Below are 14,590 nucleotides of genomic sequence, written 5' to 3' on the forward strand. Positions count from 1 at the left end.
GTGTAAGAAGTTAAAACTCTTAGTATAATGATTTATTTGCTAATATTATGTAGGTACATAAAAATAAAATATTAACAGAAAGTAATTTAAATTCTTATATATTTCAATATTTTCTTATAGAATATTAACATAAATAGTCATGGGCGCCCGCAGGAAATTTATTAGGGAGGGGCATAATGAAATCAAACACCAAAAAATACACTAAAAAAAGTTTATTCCTTGTAAACTACAAAATGTGTTAGAATTATATGAAATCAAATACCAACCTCACATACTAAAGTAAAAATATCGATGAAATGTTTATAAATCAAAATAAAAGTTAAAATATTCAACATTCTATTTGAATTCCAGGGGGGGGGGGCAAATGCCCCGTCTTGCCCCCCCTCCGGGCGCCCATGTAAATAGTGTTCAATTATACATTCCAATCTAATTATTTTTTAAGCATTATTACATTGTTACATATTAATTATAATATATAATATAGTTGGTGTGAAAAATGAAAACAATAAACATATTAAAATACCTATTTATAATTGTATTACTATAATACTATTTAAAAGTTAATCTTAAGTTATACCTATCTACCATGTTATTTGATTTCTAACTATATAAAGAAAAAACATATTATTAAATTTACAATTTTTCCCTTGTATCGGAAAATTAATTCTTAATATCGGGTATCAGCATGTCGAATGTTTTAAATTGTACATTCGTGTGTCATTAAGTTACATCAATACTTTATATTGCAGGCTAAGACTTACTTAACAGATCAATGATATAATTGATTATAGATGATACATGTTAATACGTATAAAAATTAATGGATTTAATTCCATATTAGTTTTTTTTAACATACATATTAGGGTTAACAATCAAAAAATAATTATTATTTATAATGCCAACACTATTAATTTAGGTAATATTATAGATTATTACCTTCGTGTACGGCTATACTAAAATGAGTATTATTGAAATGGAAAAATGTAATATATTATTTTATAATTATGCTGAATATATACATAGAACAATAAATTATAATAACATATTATTATACTCAATATAGATAATTGATATACGTATTGTGCTATGTTTAAGTCGTTTAACCCGTACCAATCCCATAGCAATAAGTAATAACACATTTAATAACATTTTTATAAGAAATGATTTTAATGACATTTTATGACTCAAGTTGCTAATATCTATATACATTACTCATGATTGCAAGTTGAAAGTATTTTAATTTGGAATATTATTTAAATATTATTATACTAGCATTAATATAAATTATAATATTTCAGTATATGATGCCCTTTAATATTAGCACTCATCTGGAAAATTATTTCAACAAATGCTATGACTGAAATTTGTGTCGTCCCGTACTATGTCTCCAGACATATAGGAGTACGTATAAGGAGTTATACCTAAGTAATTTATCTAATTAGCTAACCTGGTCAATGTATATAGGCTAGTTTATTTCTATAGGTAAATTAGTACTTTGATTAATTAATAATAAGTGTTATTATTTTGTTCAATCCAAGTTTTTTTTTTTTTTGTAAATGACGATTTTCAAAATAATTCCAAGACATGTCTTAGATTATTTGCAAAATCAATAAATTATTCAAGTGGTAATAATACGATTCATTACGAATGTATTGGATAAATTGAATACTGGTTAGCTGATAAGTATTTGTTTGTTATTATTATAATTAATAAATTTATAATTGTTGATAATATTAATCTATAGTATACCTAATAAAATAAGAAATAGCCACTTATCAGTTATCAGTAATCACATTGCCTATAATTCCACACATGAATCTTCTCCTTGACCCGTTTTTCAGTTTTTCTGTCCTATTTGTTATGTATATTTAACATTCAAATCGTTACTTGATAAGTACATTTTGTTGCAGGTATCCACTGAAAATAATTTTGGTAAGTATATAATATGAATCTTTAATATTTGAGATTCCAAACAAAACGACTTGCAACAAGAATCATAAAATATATTCTGTATAAATAACTGTCAATAAAAGATAAAAAAAAATCAAGTATAACTTGCCTATGAATTATAGGCACATTTATTAAATTATATAATCACAACAGCTGTGATAGATAATGATATTATTTGTATAGTGATATTCGTAAATAATCGACATTTATTACGGAGCTCGATACGTTGTTTTATTGTGTACCTCTCTCCACCTATTATAATAGTAAATAGTGTATATAGTTGCATACATAGGTATCTCCCCTCGCGAAAAATTATGCCGTTACGCCACTAAACTGTCCTGGAAATATTATTATTATTTATAATATTTTAAAATAATTCTGTAAATAAAATGTATCGTAACTCATAATAATGTTATCATAGTACTATAGCTATCAATTCCGCCCGTGATACACGGTAGATGGCGCTAGCGCGGCAAAACTTCCACCCCCACCCCCCCTTCCACCCGTCGATCGACGAGCCAGACGCGCCGGATGCACACACGCACGTCTGACGACGCGACGGTCGCCGTACACGCCTCGGCATCAGCAACAGGTCGTCGGTCTCTCGCGCGCGCTCGTACGTTCCTCTCATTAATATCAGACGCGCCCGGCAAACGATTCAGTCCCCACGTTGCGTCCGTGTACACGCGTGTGTGTGGTTTTTGTTGTTTATGTTTGTGTGTATATGTGTCTGTGCATTTATTCTTTCGTATCATTATTAATATTATTTACTTTTAATTTTTGTTAAGCTTGCGGCAAGACGTATAATAATAATATAATCATATTTATATTGTTTCACCGGAAAATGTAAGACAAACGATTCGCGTGTTCACTCCGAGTTCAGTGCGACATTATAATATTATACACGACATACGCGTTTCAAAACCGTTATACACCCCCCTAATTTATCGTAAATACCTGCATAAAATTGTAGTGGTTTTTCGTTTGTCATTGTTTGCAAATTTTATTTCAATTTTTTTTTTGTTAAATTCGTTTTTGTGTTTGTGCGCTGTGCACTGTCGACATATTACTAAGCATCGCGCTGTTTTTCCAATTCTCGCGCTACCCCGTGTGAGAAAACGACATACGACCATACGATAGACGTTGCAGGAAAACATGACCATGTCCTGCCAAGACATGGACGCTTTGGGTATATACATGGAGCTTAAGCTCGACCCATTCATCAATGACGACATGAAAGACCTTTGGGATTCGGATTTGGACCAGGTGATTATAATGTTTATGTATTTGATTTTCCTCCGATTATAATGAGTATAGGTAGGTATACTGGTTTTACTTTTATCGATTTCTTGGACCGTGCGTTTTTCGAAAACCGTCGACTATTGTTCTATAATACGCTACAGATAATAACGGTTAAACGATCCGTCTATCCAACCCGTTTCATTTTCGTGGAAAGTGCGTTGTCTTTACGTAATACTTAGCTATAACAACACGTTTTCTTTCTATTTTAACGTATACAGTTCAAAACATACACAGACATAAATTGCATACAACATAAAGTATACACATACCTGTGTGTTATTATCTAGTTACAAACAACAGGAAGTTAAAATCCAGCTGATAGTGCACAACGTTGACCAAATAACAGAAAAAAATCAAACAGTCATCGAGTAAATTATTTTGCAAAAGTAAATCGGCCGTATCACATTCCACAATCACATATATTATATACCTATATTATTTTGTGTATACAGTTATAACTTGTAATATATACAGGAAGCTTGTACGTAATGTAGAATATATCAAAATACCTATAAAAAATATTAAAATCACTATCGAGCTCAACACAAATAAATATAAATAAACCTTCGATATCTGTAGCGATCGAAATGCGTTCAATAAATTAATACCCTAACTAACATTTTAATCGGCCGTGTATTTAATGATTCCTATGAATTTCTGGTTTGACACAGAAAACGCCCACGGAAGGAAAAGTCCGATCAACGTACCAATATATATAATAAATATAAGTACCTACCTACCTTATACATATTTTGCCCGTATGCTTGTGTGTGTGTGTAATTTATATTACTTGTATGTTCATTTTTTTATATGTATATATATATATTACGAATGCCAGTATCTATAGTATTATATTCCATTAAAATTTTTAGAAATGTCATTATTGATATAGTGTGAATATCATTATCGAGAACATAAAACTTTTCTTACCATTTTGTAATATAATCATTTTCATTTTGCATAGAAATGAATTTAGCAATTAATATGCCCAATGTGTTTATAATATGCATATTTTAACCGGGCGTATGCCGCACAAAAACCAGTTTTATAATAGTGGGATTAAAATTAAAAATGTCTCTCTATAATACCTAACCAACACTTTGCGTTAAACTACCATTGGGGAGAATTTCCGATTTTAATAGTCGAAAATAATATTTAATTAATGAACATTGGTTGATATATTTACATAAAGTATAAATACATCTTATCTCGAGCACTATTTATGCGATACGTGTGACCTTGAGTCGATAGAATTTTTTATTGAATGTAGTATGTACCTACTATTGTGAACATAATATGCGGCTGTATAGGAAATGACATTTGAAAGTTGAACCGTTCTTTCACCTACACTTTCTTTATAGATCAAAGTGACTGCCAGTAATACAAGGGAATGTTTAATTACCCATTACTCGTGTTAAATAATATATTAATATATATTAAAATGTAATACTATAACATTATTATTAATGTACATTGTACATATTACTATAGTTTGTAATGTTTTAATTTGTTTTTATACATAGTAGTCTAAAGCCTAAACGCTGATGATGGCTTATACTGCAATATGGCCAGGATTTCATGTAACAAAAACTAAGGAGTGTTTACAATTTATTATAATACTGTATTATAATCTTACGAATATTAAGTGTAAACACATTTGTAATAATGTTATATATTATACATGTATTATCGACCCGTCGGCCTTTGAAACTGATATAAATATAATAATGTATTAAATCATAATCGATTTTCGTACTCGCGTATTGCATCTTCAGCAAATATTGGTACTTATATTATACATAAATAGAATTCCCCAGTAAAGTTGAATACTTATTATATTCGAGAGTGAACTTTTTACTAACACCATAACAATGTATAATAATACATAATTTAGGCTGTAAAATAATGTGCGATAATTAGATTACACTATTATAGCATCCATTATATACGGGTATTTCCGAATCGGAATATAATATGGTCTGACGTGGGGTCAAGCACTCATACGCGCCTTTATCTATTAAACGGTTTTAATCATAATTTATATTAAAAAAAAAAGTAGTCCATGGGGGAGCCCTTATCGTGTAGAAATTGAGTTTTTATTTTATTTTATTATGTTTTATTCCTCAATGAGGCTAATGAGGGCTACTTTCTATCCGGGTCGTTTTATTGCATTTACTACCCGCGAGATTTTCCCAGTTTTTTTTTTTTGTGTCGCTGTGTCGCTACGGGTGGTGTTGAACCCGTGGACTATCGATATAAGCATTGTATGAATTACACTGTCATTATCTAATGTGTTCTGCAAACTAAATCGTTGCCAATTGTGTTGTCTTTCGCAAAAGTCATTAATATAGCAATATAATATCAACAGCGGTGACAGTAGCAGTGACGGTAGCGGTCATGGCAGGCGCGTGTATAATATATTTTAATTATTATAGTCACTGTACCGTAATGTATAATAAGGTCCCCTTGACAAATATTCTGGTTGATAAATCGGCTTCAAGTAGTTCTTCGAAATCTCGACATCACACAATATCTATTATCTGTGTAAAAATACTATTGCTAATGGTATGGATATTACTCATAGCGTGCGGCTTCCAAAGAAGTATACAAACATTACTTTTTTTTTTTACAAAACTGATATCCGACAAACGGATGGTATCTGCATTCTGTATACGAGAGTTTATTTAAGTGCGCGTGTACAGTCAGTGTACACGCTTCTTAGTATAATAATATGTAATATATTTTTTTTTTCCTTTTGTTCCGATTGTCTCATTTTTGTTTTGTTTTGTTTTTTTTTTTTTGTTTTTGCGAAATCACATTTATTTTATAATACCTATACATTTACAATGCATAATGCGGGTCGACATAATATTACGTTATGTGCATTGGAAAAACTACTAACATTTTTGCATTTAAATCATGGCCGCCACAGCCACCCACCGTCCGTTTACGCCGCCATAGTCGTTCTGTATAATCGCGTGCACTTTCCCTTTTTTTCCAGCCGTTTCGCATTACAAACGATGACTAGTCGAAATGATCGAATTACCGATTTCCGGTAAACGTCGTGTAGGTGGGCAAGTCGACACAGTTTTTTACCATTAAATTAAATATGCATTTTCATTATTATTCGCGGAAGCTGAGTGAGATGCATATTTATTTTACAAAAATACAGTATTATTATAATTATTATTATTTGCGAACACTTTTTCTGGATCGATGGAGTGCCCAAATGTTTCACGCATCACTATTTTAAATCGTAAATAAAGTATAGACTATAGGAAAGATAAACTGCAGAAAATATTTTTTTGTTTATTTTCTCTAATGTCTCGCCGTGGATTTACAGAAATACTACAGATAACCGTCTAAGCGTTTTTTAAAAATATCAGCGTGCATAGGATTTTAATATTTACTTAAAATGGCTTACAACCATTGGTTAAATTCATTCATTTATTATTTCTTTTATATTTAATTACCTAAATCACAGTATACTACTACCCTGTAGAAAAGCAAAAGAAATAAAACAAGTATCTAATACACGTGAAATAGTTTACTACCGCAGTTTTTATATTTTGACCTATCCCTTGTCATACATTCCTTTCCTCGGCTGTATTTTTAGAGACAAATAAGACGTGTGTTATTGATATAGAGTTTCCTCTACGCGTTCTAAAAAATATGCGGACATAATACACCGTCAGTTTGCAGTTTTGTATGATAAAAATATTTCTAGACTTCTAGTTATCGTGCTCTTGTCACAATAAACCGAAAAATTCGTTTTCTGTCATTTGACCGCGAAATCATAGTATAGATGTTTTAGTTTCCTGTTGATCGACTGCAGTAACGGCGACAGTCGTTAAAATTATGTAGTTATTGTAACTCGTAATGACCGTCAAATCTGTCTTAAAAAACATAAAATTTGTCTTGCCTTTAATAGTTGCAGCCCACTTTCTACGTGAGTTCGTCTAAACGATTTCATTATCTCTCCGCCTATACAGAAAATATCACATATAATAATATTATTAACTATATGATCAAATTACGTATATGTATATTTAATAAATATTCTATAATATATATAATATTATGTACAATAATGATGGTGGAAGATCTGCGTTTATCTTTAGTCTTATATATACGTGTATTAGTGCAATACGAATAACACGATTAATTACTTTTAAATTATTCATTTTTTGTAGATATTCACAATAACCATATTGCACTATAATTCACATTAATCAAATGCAACTTCCATATTATACAACAACAAAATTGAAATATAATTCATTATGAATACATTTCTAATTTATTTTTTATTTTTAAATTTTCAATTAATTAATTGACTCAGTTCAGAATTGTTTTATAAACAGTAGAAATTGAATGGTACCTACCTAAAATATTTTGTAAGAAAAATTACACATTTAGAGATTTGCTTAAAAACTTAAGTATAAATAATACAATGCCGAATGTTATCAAATATTGCAGTGACACAGTAAAATATGTTATTTCATAATATGAAACTATTGAAAATAATACTGCTATAACAGTAGTTTATTTCTGACGATTTATACCCTACTGCTAATTATTGCTATAGCAGTAGTGATATATGTACATAAACTTTTGTAATTACAATTAGGTATAGCGCAGTACCTGTGCACGAATGCGTTTTACATTTTAAAATTGTATTAAATAATTGTTTAAGCGGACATTGGTTTATATTATTTATTAGTTATATGCTTTATAGTATCTACTATATAGATAGGTATATGTACAATTTACTAGTTATATATTTTAGAGTTATAAATTATCATCTAACATACTTTACATTACTTTATAATTAGTAATTATTAAGGTAGATATTTGATGAATTAATAGTAAATAATAATCATTATATGATGTAAAAAAATCTCTAAAAAATTAATGAATCAGGTTACATATTGTAGATTGGAGTAGTTCGAATATCAACTGAGAAAATATGGCATTTATTTGTATAAGAATTTCACTTGTTCTTGATAATTGACGTATACATATTCATTGAACACGAGTTTTTTTTATAATTTATTAAGCTTTTACCGAGTTTTGATCATTTCTAGGATTAACAAATAAAAAATTGTCTGTCCTTTCATATGATTATTTTTCAATTCTATAACCGGTTAGTAAGAATCAGTTATAATATAACGAGTTAACATTTATTTTGGGATTTTACTGTATATTTAAAGAAAAAAATAATTTGTATTTAATGTCATGTTCTAAATACGAGTTTTATAAAAAAAAATGCTATGTTCGTTTTAATAATGTGGCCAACCCGTTTGTGAGTCCAAATGTAAATATTTAAAAATATTATTGTATTAGGTATACCTAATACAATAAGAATATTATATCATAATAATGACCGGATTGTTGTTTGGCATTTCGGTTGAATAGCCGCAATATCGAAATCTATATGAAACGTCTTCGTGCGCAACGTAATCAAAGTGTCATAATTCATAATATATGAAAAGCATCTGAACAAACAATCGCACAGGTCTAGTAATGATAAAATGTAAAATTATTAATTAAAATTTACAGAATAACAATAATTATAATATGTTTTCACGGGTATAGTTGGACGTATAAACGCCATAATATACCACAGGTCTTTCAAATTTCGCGTGACAACAACAGGGTTGGGATCATATAATCTTACGTGATTTACACTGCAGTTTTTTCATACTAAATTCCGAAGACTACACGACCCATACACATAATATAACATTATCTAACCGAGTTAGGTCGCAAGTACCTTTATTATAATATTATTATACTGTAAGTATACACTACGTGTTATTGTTAGTGATGGTCCTGTTTACGACCTGTAGGCGCTATACGCACAAAGCACAACAGTTGGTTGTGCAATAACCAATAAACACTAGCATGGTGTTATGTGTATATTATTGTAAGGATAGCGATAATATTCAATTGATAGCGTTTTAACTGCGTGAATATTCCAATAATTAGAGTTTACGTAACATAATATCATCGTGGAATCCTTCGCGAATGTCACGGGCTTCAAAGGTAGGTACATATAATATAGGCGTACGCCCGTTCTATGTCATAATATTATATATATATATATGTACTATATACCAGCGTACGAATGTCTATATCATTATTATGTGTATAATATGGTCAAAGATAGGATTTCCGCACGAATTCTCGTATATACCGCCGTAGCGGGACAGTTCTCACGACGATTACACACGCACCTGATGCGAAACGACCGCGATATTAAGTATAGTACCTAGGTAATACATAAAATATACCGCAGTCCGCCGCGCGGCCGTTGTACCTATACAGCAGAGCATTTTACGCGATAGGTATATATTATAATATATACATATTATTGATAACGGCTATCGGCTAAACGCTTCACGTACATATATATATATTGGTATATCTACCAGCTGATACGCGCGTAATATGGGTCGTTGTCGTTTGGTAAGGGGTGAATATTCATTATTCAAGTCCGGTGTTCGCGACACAGATAGGTACGAAAGAAACGCTGCTCTTGAATACGATAATGTGAGACGTGTATACATGATAATAATAATATGTGTACGCACAAAATGGTATGTTATGTAATAATTTATAATGCGGTGTACGACCGATGACGACGACTACGACGACGACGCCGATTGCTGCACCGGAAGACGTGCGCGCGCGCTCGCGAGACCCGTAAGGAAACGTTAATGGATTTCCAGTCTCTCGCTGCGAACCCATATTATGTACATACGCACGCGCGGCTGTTAAGTATATAGACGCGATCAAACCCGCGAGTGTGTGTGTGTGTGTGTGTATTACACATAATGTTGCCATCGCGGGCCGTCCCGCAAGGTCAATGACTCCTGAAACCCGTGAAGCGTACAACATTTTTCCCCCTGGGCCTCATCGAACTTCTCACGTGCGGCCACCGCGCGTCCGCGGGATTAGAAATATATGTATTTATTATATATATATATATATATATATTGCGTGTAGTACATAGTCGCTCGGATAAGTATTTAATAAAATATATACATCGTATACGGTTTAGTTGCGAGCCATAGGTATTAGTATAGGTATACCTACGTATATATAGATGATGAAGTCGGTATGGCATCGTATAATAATCGTAAGAAGGAAAACAAATCCGGTTTTTTTTTCGGCGGCCGTAAACCGGTCAGGGATAGGTTTTGGTTATTTTTTTTTTCCTCTCCAAGGGTGGAGATGTCGATATACACACATCGTGATTTTTCGTGTGTGTGTGTGTGTGTTTTTCTAGAAAATCCCCGAGTGACGTCACGTCGGTCATTGACGCCGGTGAAGTTACATTTCCAAGGTCTAGCGCGCGCGCGCTCGCGCGCGTGTGAAGAACGTTTGGTCGTCCATCTCTCTCGAAGGTCGACTGGATTCGACACTCCTTGGCTTGTAACGGAATTGTCATCACGTACGCAACGCACATAATGTATAATAAACGTACGTCTTACCTGTGCTCGCGAGCGTGTGTGTGTGTGTGTGTGAGTGTGTGACGGCAATGGCTGTGGCCGCCGCGGTCATCGCCGCCGCCGCAGACGGATCCCATAAGGTGTCTCGTAAAACAATACGTTATTGTAGTAGGTAGTACACATAATAATATAACCTAACCTAGGTTTATACCAGCTGCAGTATATATCGTTATTGTAATAATGGTATTCGTCGGCCAAGGCCTGAGCGGCGGTCGCCGCCGTCTCGTCGTATGTATATGGCTATACTTAAACGTGTGCGACAAATATTCGGAAAATGTCTACGCCGCCGCAGTGGAGATCGTCGCTTTACTGATATATCTATAAGAAAAATGGTGCGGGCGAATCGTGACAGGAATTGCGTGGGTTTACGCTTGTATTATTTTTTATTCGGCGGGTGTCTCGAAACGTATACGTCCGTCGTCGCATGAAAATGCGTTTTTTACGCAATCTCGAGATATCAGCGATATATTTTTGTGACGACGCATTCAAGTCGTCGTTTACCGCAAAGTCCCGTAAAATCGATCAGATCGTGGTATAGATATCGCAACTATAATATATAATTATGCCTATTATGTTACAGCTATATTATATGCATAACATTCAACGGGGCTTTTTATATAGAAACACGTAATCGTCGTTAAATAATAATAATTATATGCAGTTTATGCGTTTTAATGTTATGTAGGTTGTAAGTATTTATAAACTGAATGAGTTTACTTATCGGAACGTGTTAATTAGTAGCATTGAAAAAAAAAATTAATGTATTTATATAAAAACCTAAAGTTCATAAAAACGCGCGGTATGATGTTAATGCATGTCTTCACTAATCGTAGTATGAAGCATAGTACGATTTACATAATAGCATATTATAATACCAATTACAGTTATTATAAATGCATTAATTGCAATTTAAAATAATATACTTATTACAAATTTAAAATACTTATTACTGTATGCGAGTATATACTATATATATATATACCTTATAAACCTTATAAGTTACCTTCGTTGTTCGTATGTTAACGATAAAAAAATAAATTACATGCGCGGTCTATCAGTGAAGATATCGTTCTATTTTATGTCAAAAATAAATATAAACTAAAATATAATTAAAAATAAAAACACCTGATATTATTCATTACTACAGTTCGAAACATTGAATTGTTAAAGTTTTGAATCCTAACAGAAAAAACGAAAATAATAAATGTGGGTATATAACTATATTTATACCATATTATATTAAATATTGATTCATTATTTTTGTTATTCAATAACGTTTGACCACAATTTTTAGTTTAACAAAATTATATGTAATTTATAGCATATTTATAATTCCTAAAGTATTAAAAAATACATACCTATTTATTGTTTCGAAAATGTTTTATTTAACACCATTGGGAATATCTGCAGTTCCATTTTTATTTTTATTTTTTCACGAATTCGTAGATCTTAAATTCTATAGGATCTCATCGCGCCAACTATTTAATAGTTGTTTTATTCAAATTTTCTGTGCGACTCAACATCGTAGGTAGGTATGCTATTATGTGCATAACTAGCATGTTTTATAATAATATTATTATTATAATATATTGTTCACGCAGTGTATGCAGCGGACGCTCTGTTATTTGTAGGTGCGAATCCGATCGCGGAAAAAAATAAACGATATGATATTATTATACGATGAGTAATAAAACAATCTAAACACGTTCACTCGAATATCCAAAGGTTGGGCACCTCGTCTATAAACATCTCAACTAAATGCAATATATTATGTTGACTCGATTCCGGGTTATTTTTCGTCTTTATTATTCTATTATGCATCGTTTGTGCAGTGCGCACAGCTTATCATTTCGTTTGATTTGACTGTCGTGAATGTGATTTTGTACGAAGTCCGAGCAAAGTACTCGTAATCGGATGACGCGTAGGTTATACCTGCCTATAATATAAACTGTATACAATGCAACAGCGAATCAAAACACATATGGTAGCTTTCGTGTAGAATAATATATAATAATATTATAATGATTATAATAATATTATAATAGTGATCTGTGTGCGCATGACGTCTGACATTATACTTTATTGGCATCGTAATAATATAAAACTATCTAAAATGTAGAGGAACGGCAATCGCGAGATTTGAATCCAACCTGTAGGAAACTACCTATATATTATTATACTATAGGCGATGAGGGAGGTAGTGATACGATCGATTATGGTACAACTGTGCGTGGGTGTTGAAAACTCGGTTAGGAAATTGTCTGAACTACATTGCATTATATAGGTAGGTATATGTATAATAATAATATATACTATTATTTTATTGGCGTCGGACTACAAGTTGACAATCCGAGGGTGGTGCCGCCACAGACGCACACGCACATAATAATAATATACACGAGTGCAAGTTTATATACATGCTACCTCCCCAAATGGACCCACCACCACGCCGTCGTGTCAACGCCTCCGCATGTTCGACTTAATCCTCATTTAATACAATATCGTCGTGGTTGCAGTGTATATATACAACACGGGTTGCACAGAAATAGCAAGCGCGCAAAGTGATCCAAAACCCACGCACTGCTGACGTCATGCAGCGATCTCGGGGGACGATGACGCTGGCGAATGACGATCACAACCCCCACGAGCGTAACAGTTTTCTGGCGTCATCGTTGTCGTATAGCCGTCGCCACCACTAAATATAAGCTCTGCACAGCGGCGACGCGCTTTACGAAACGTTTCGTTTATAATATTGTTTATTATACATAGGAAAAATCAATTTGTCGGTCGCTACGGCCTGAAATGATACTACGATATATTTTTAATTGTTATAATAATAATTCAATTATATTTTTTCGTACCATAAAATGCTTATAATACAGTCAACTCTCAATAATTCGATGTCGGTCAGACTAATAAAAAGTTTTGAATCGTCGAGTTTAAGAATGGACACGTGGTTTTTAGAAAAAAAAACTCGTTATATGAAAAATTTAAAACTAAATGATAAAAGTATAAACGAAGCACTATTATGTAGTATGTATGTTAAACAATTTTATACAATACTGAATGAAATCAATGTTTGTTAAAAAACATTTTAATATTAAAGTGAGCTTACATATTATTTTAAAACTTAAAGCTAAAAATATTATTTGTGTTTGTGTACGTTCAAGTTTTTACAGTGTTTCAAATTTTAAAAGAGTTATCAGCATTTTAAAATTTTGAGTTTGATAATAGACTCAAATATTAAAGACTAACGTTAACAACTTAATAACATAAAATTGTTCTGTCGAATACTATGATTATACTGTTGTACCACTTGTATACCTACATGACTACAATTTGTAAGACGTAGTGAGACGAGTGAGGCATATTTTTAAATCTTGTCGAGTTATACAAAACAGTAAAATATTTTATTAATACATATATCTATTTAATATTTTGGTTTTCTAAGGGATGAAAAGTCTGGCATAGTTTTCGCTTATAATTGTTTATTTTTGTCATAAAATAATCACAACATAATCTAATTTTTTTCCAGTTTGATATGATTGTAAAATAGCTTACCAAAAATAAAAATAAATTTTCTTCAAGACTGTTTAAAACCCAAACAATTTATTTTAAAATTTTATTATTAAAATTATATTTAAATGAAAAATTACTCTAACTTACTTTAATGTAATATTAATTCGAAATCAAGGCCAATTTTTAATGGATCGCATATTTATTTTACTTTGAATTAATTGCAGATAAATTTTTTAAACTTGTACATCGATAATTGCCTGTATATTACATAATACTTATCATTTTTAACACCCAAAATGAAC

The 14,590-nt window shown here is 31.7% G+C and overlaps 1 protein-coding gene across 1 annotated transcript in view; it reads left to right on the forward strand.

The window, feature by feature from the left end:
* The first annotated feature begins 2,508 nt into the window (after window positions 1–2,508).
* LOC132920507 (cyclic AMP response element-binding protein A-like) overlaps window positions 2,509–14,590 on the forward strand; it is a 43,111-nt gene continuing 31,029 nt past the window's right edge. Inside the window, exon 1 of the mRNA XM_060982951.1 lies at window positions 2,509–3,216. Within this exon, the coding sequence (XP_060838934.1) occupies window positions 3,106–3,216 (111 nt within the window). The 5' untranslated portion in view covers window positions 2,509–3,105. The remainder of the gene's footprint in view (window positions 3,217–14,590) is intronic.

The sequence above is a fragment of the Rhopalosiphum padi genome, chromosome 2, assembly GCF_020882245.1.
Source record: "Rhopalosiphum padi isolate XX-2018 chromosome 2, ASM2088224v1, whole genome shotgun sequence".
Classification (NCBI taxonomy): Eukaryota; Metazoa; Arthropoda; class Insecta; order Hemiptera; family Aphididae; genus Rhopalosiphum; species Rhopalosiphum padi.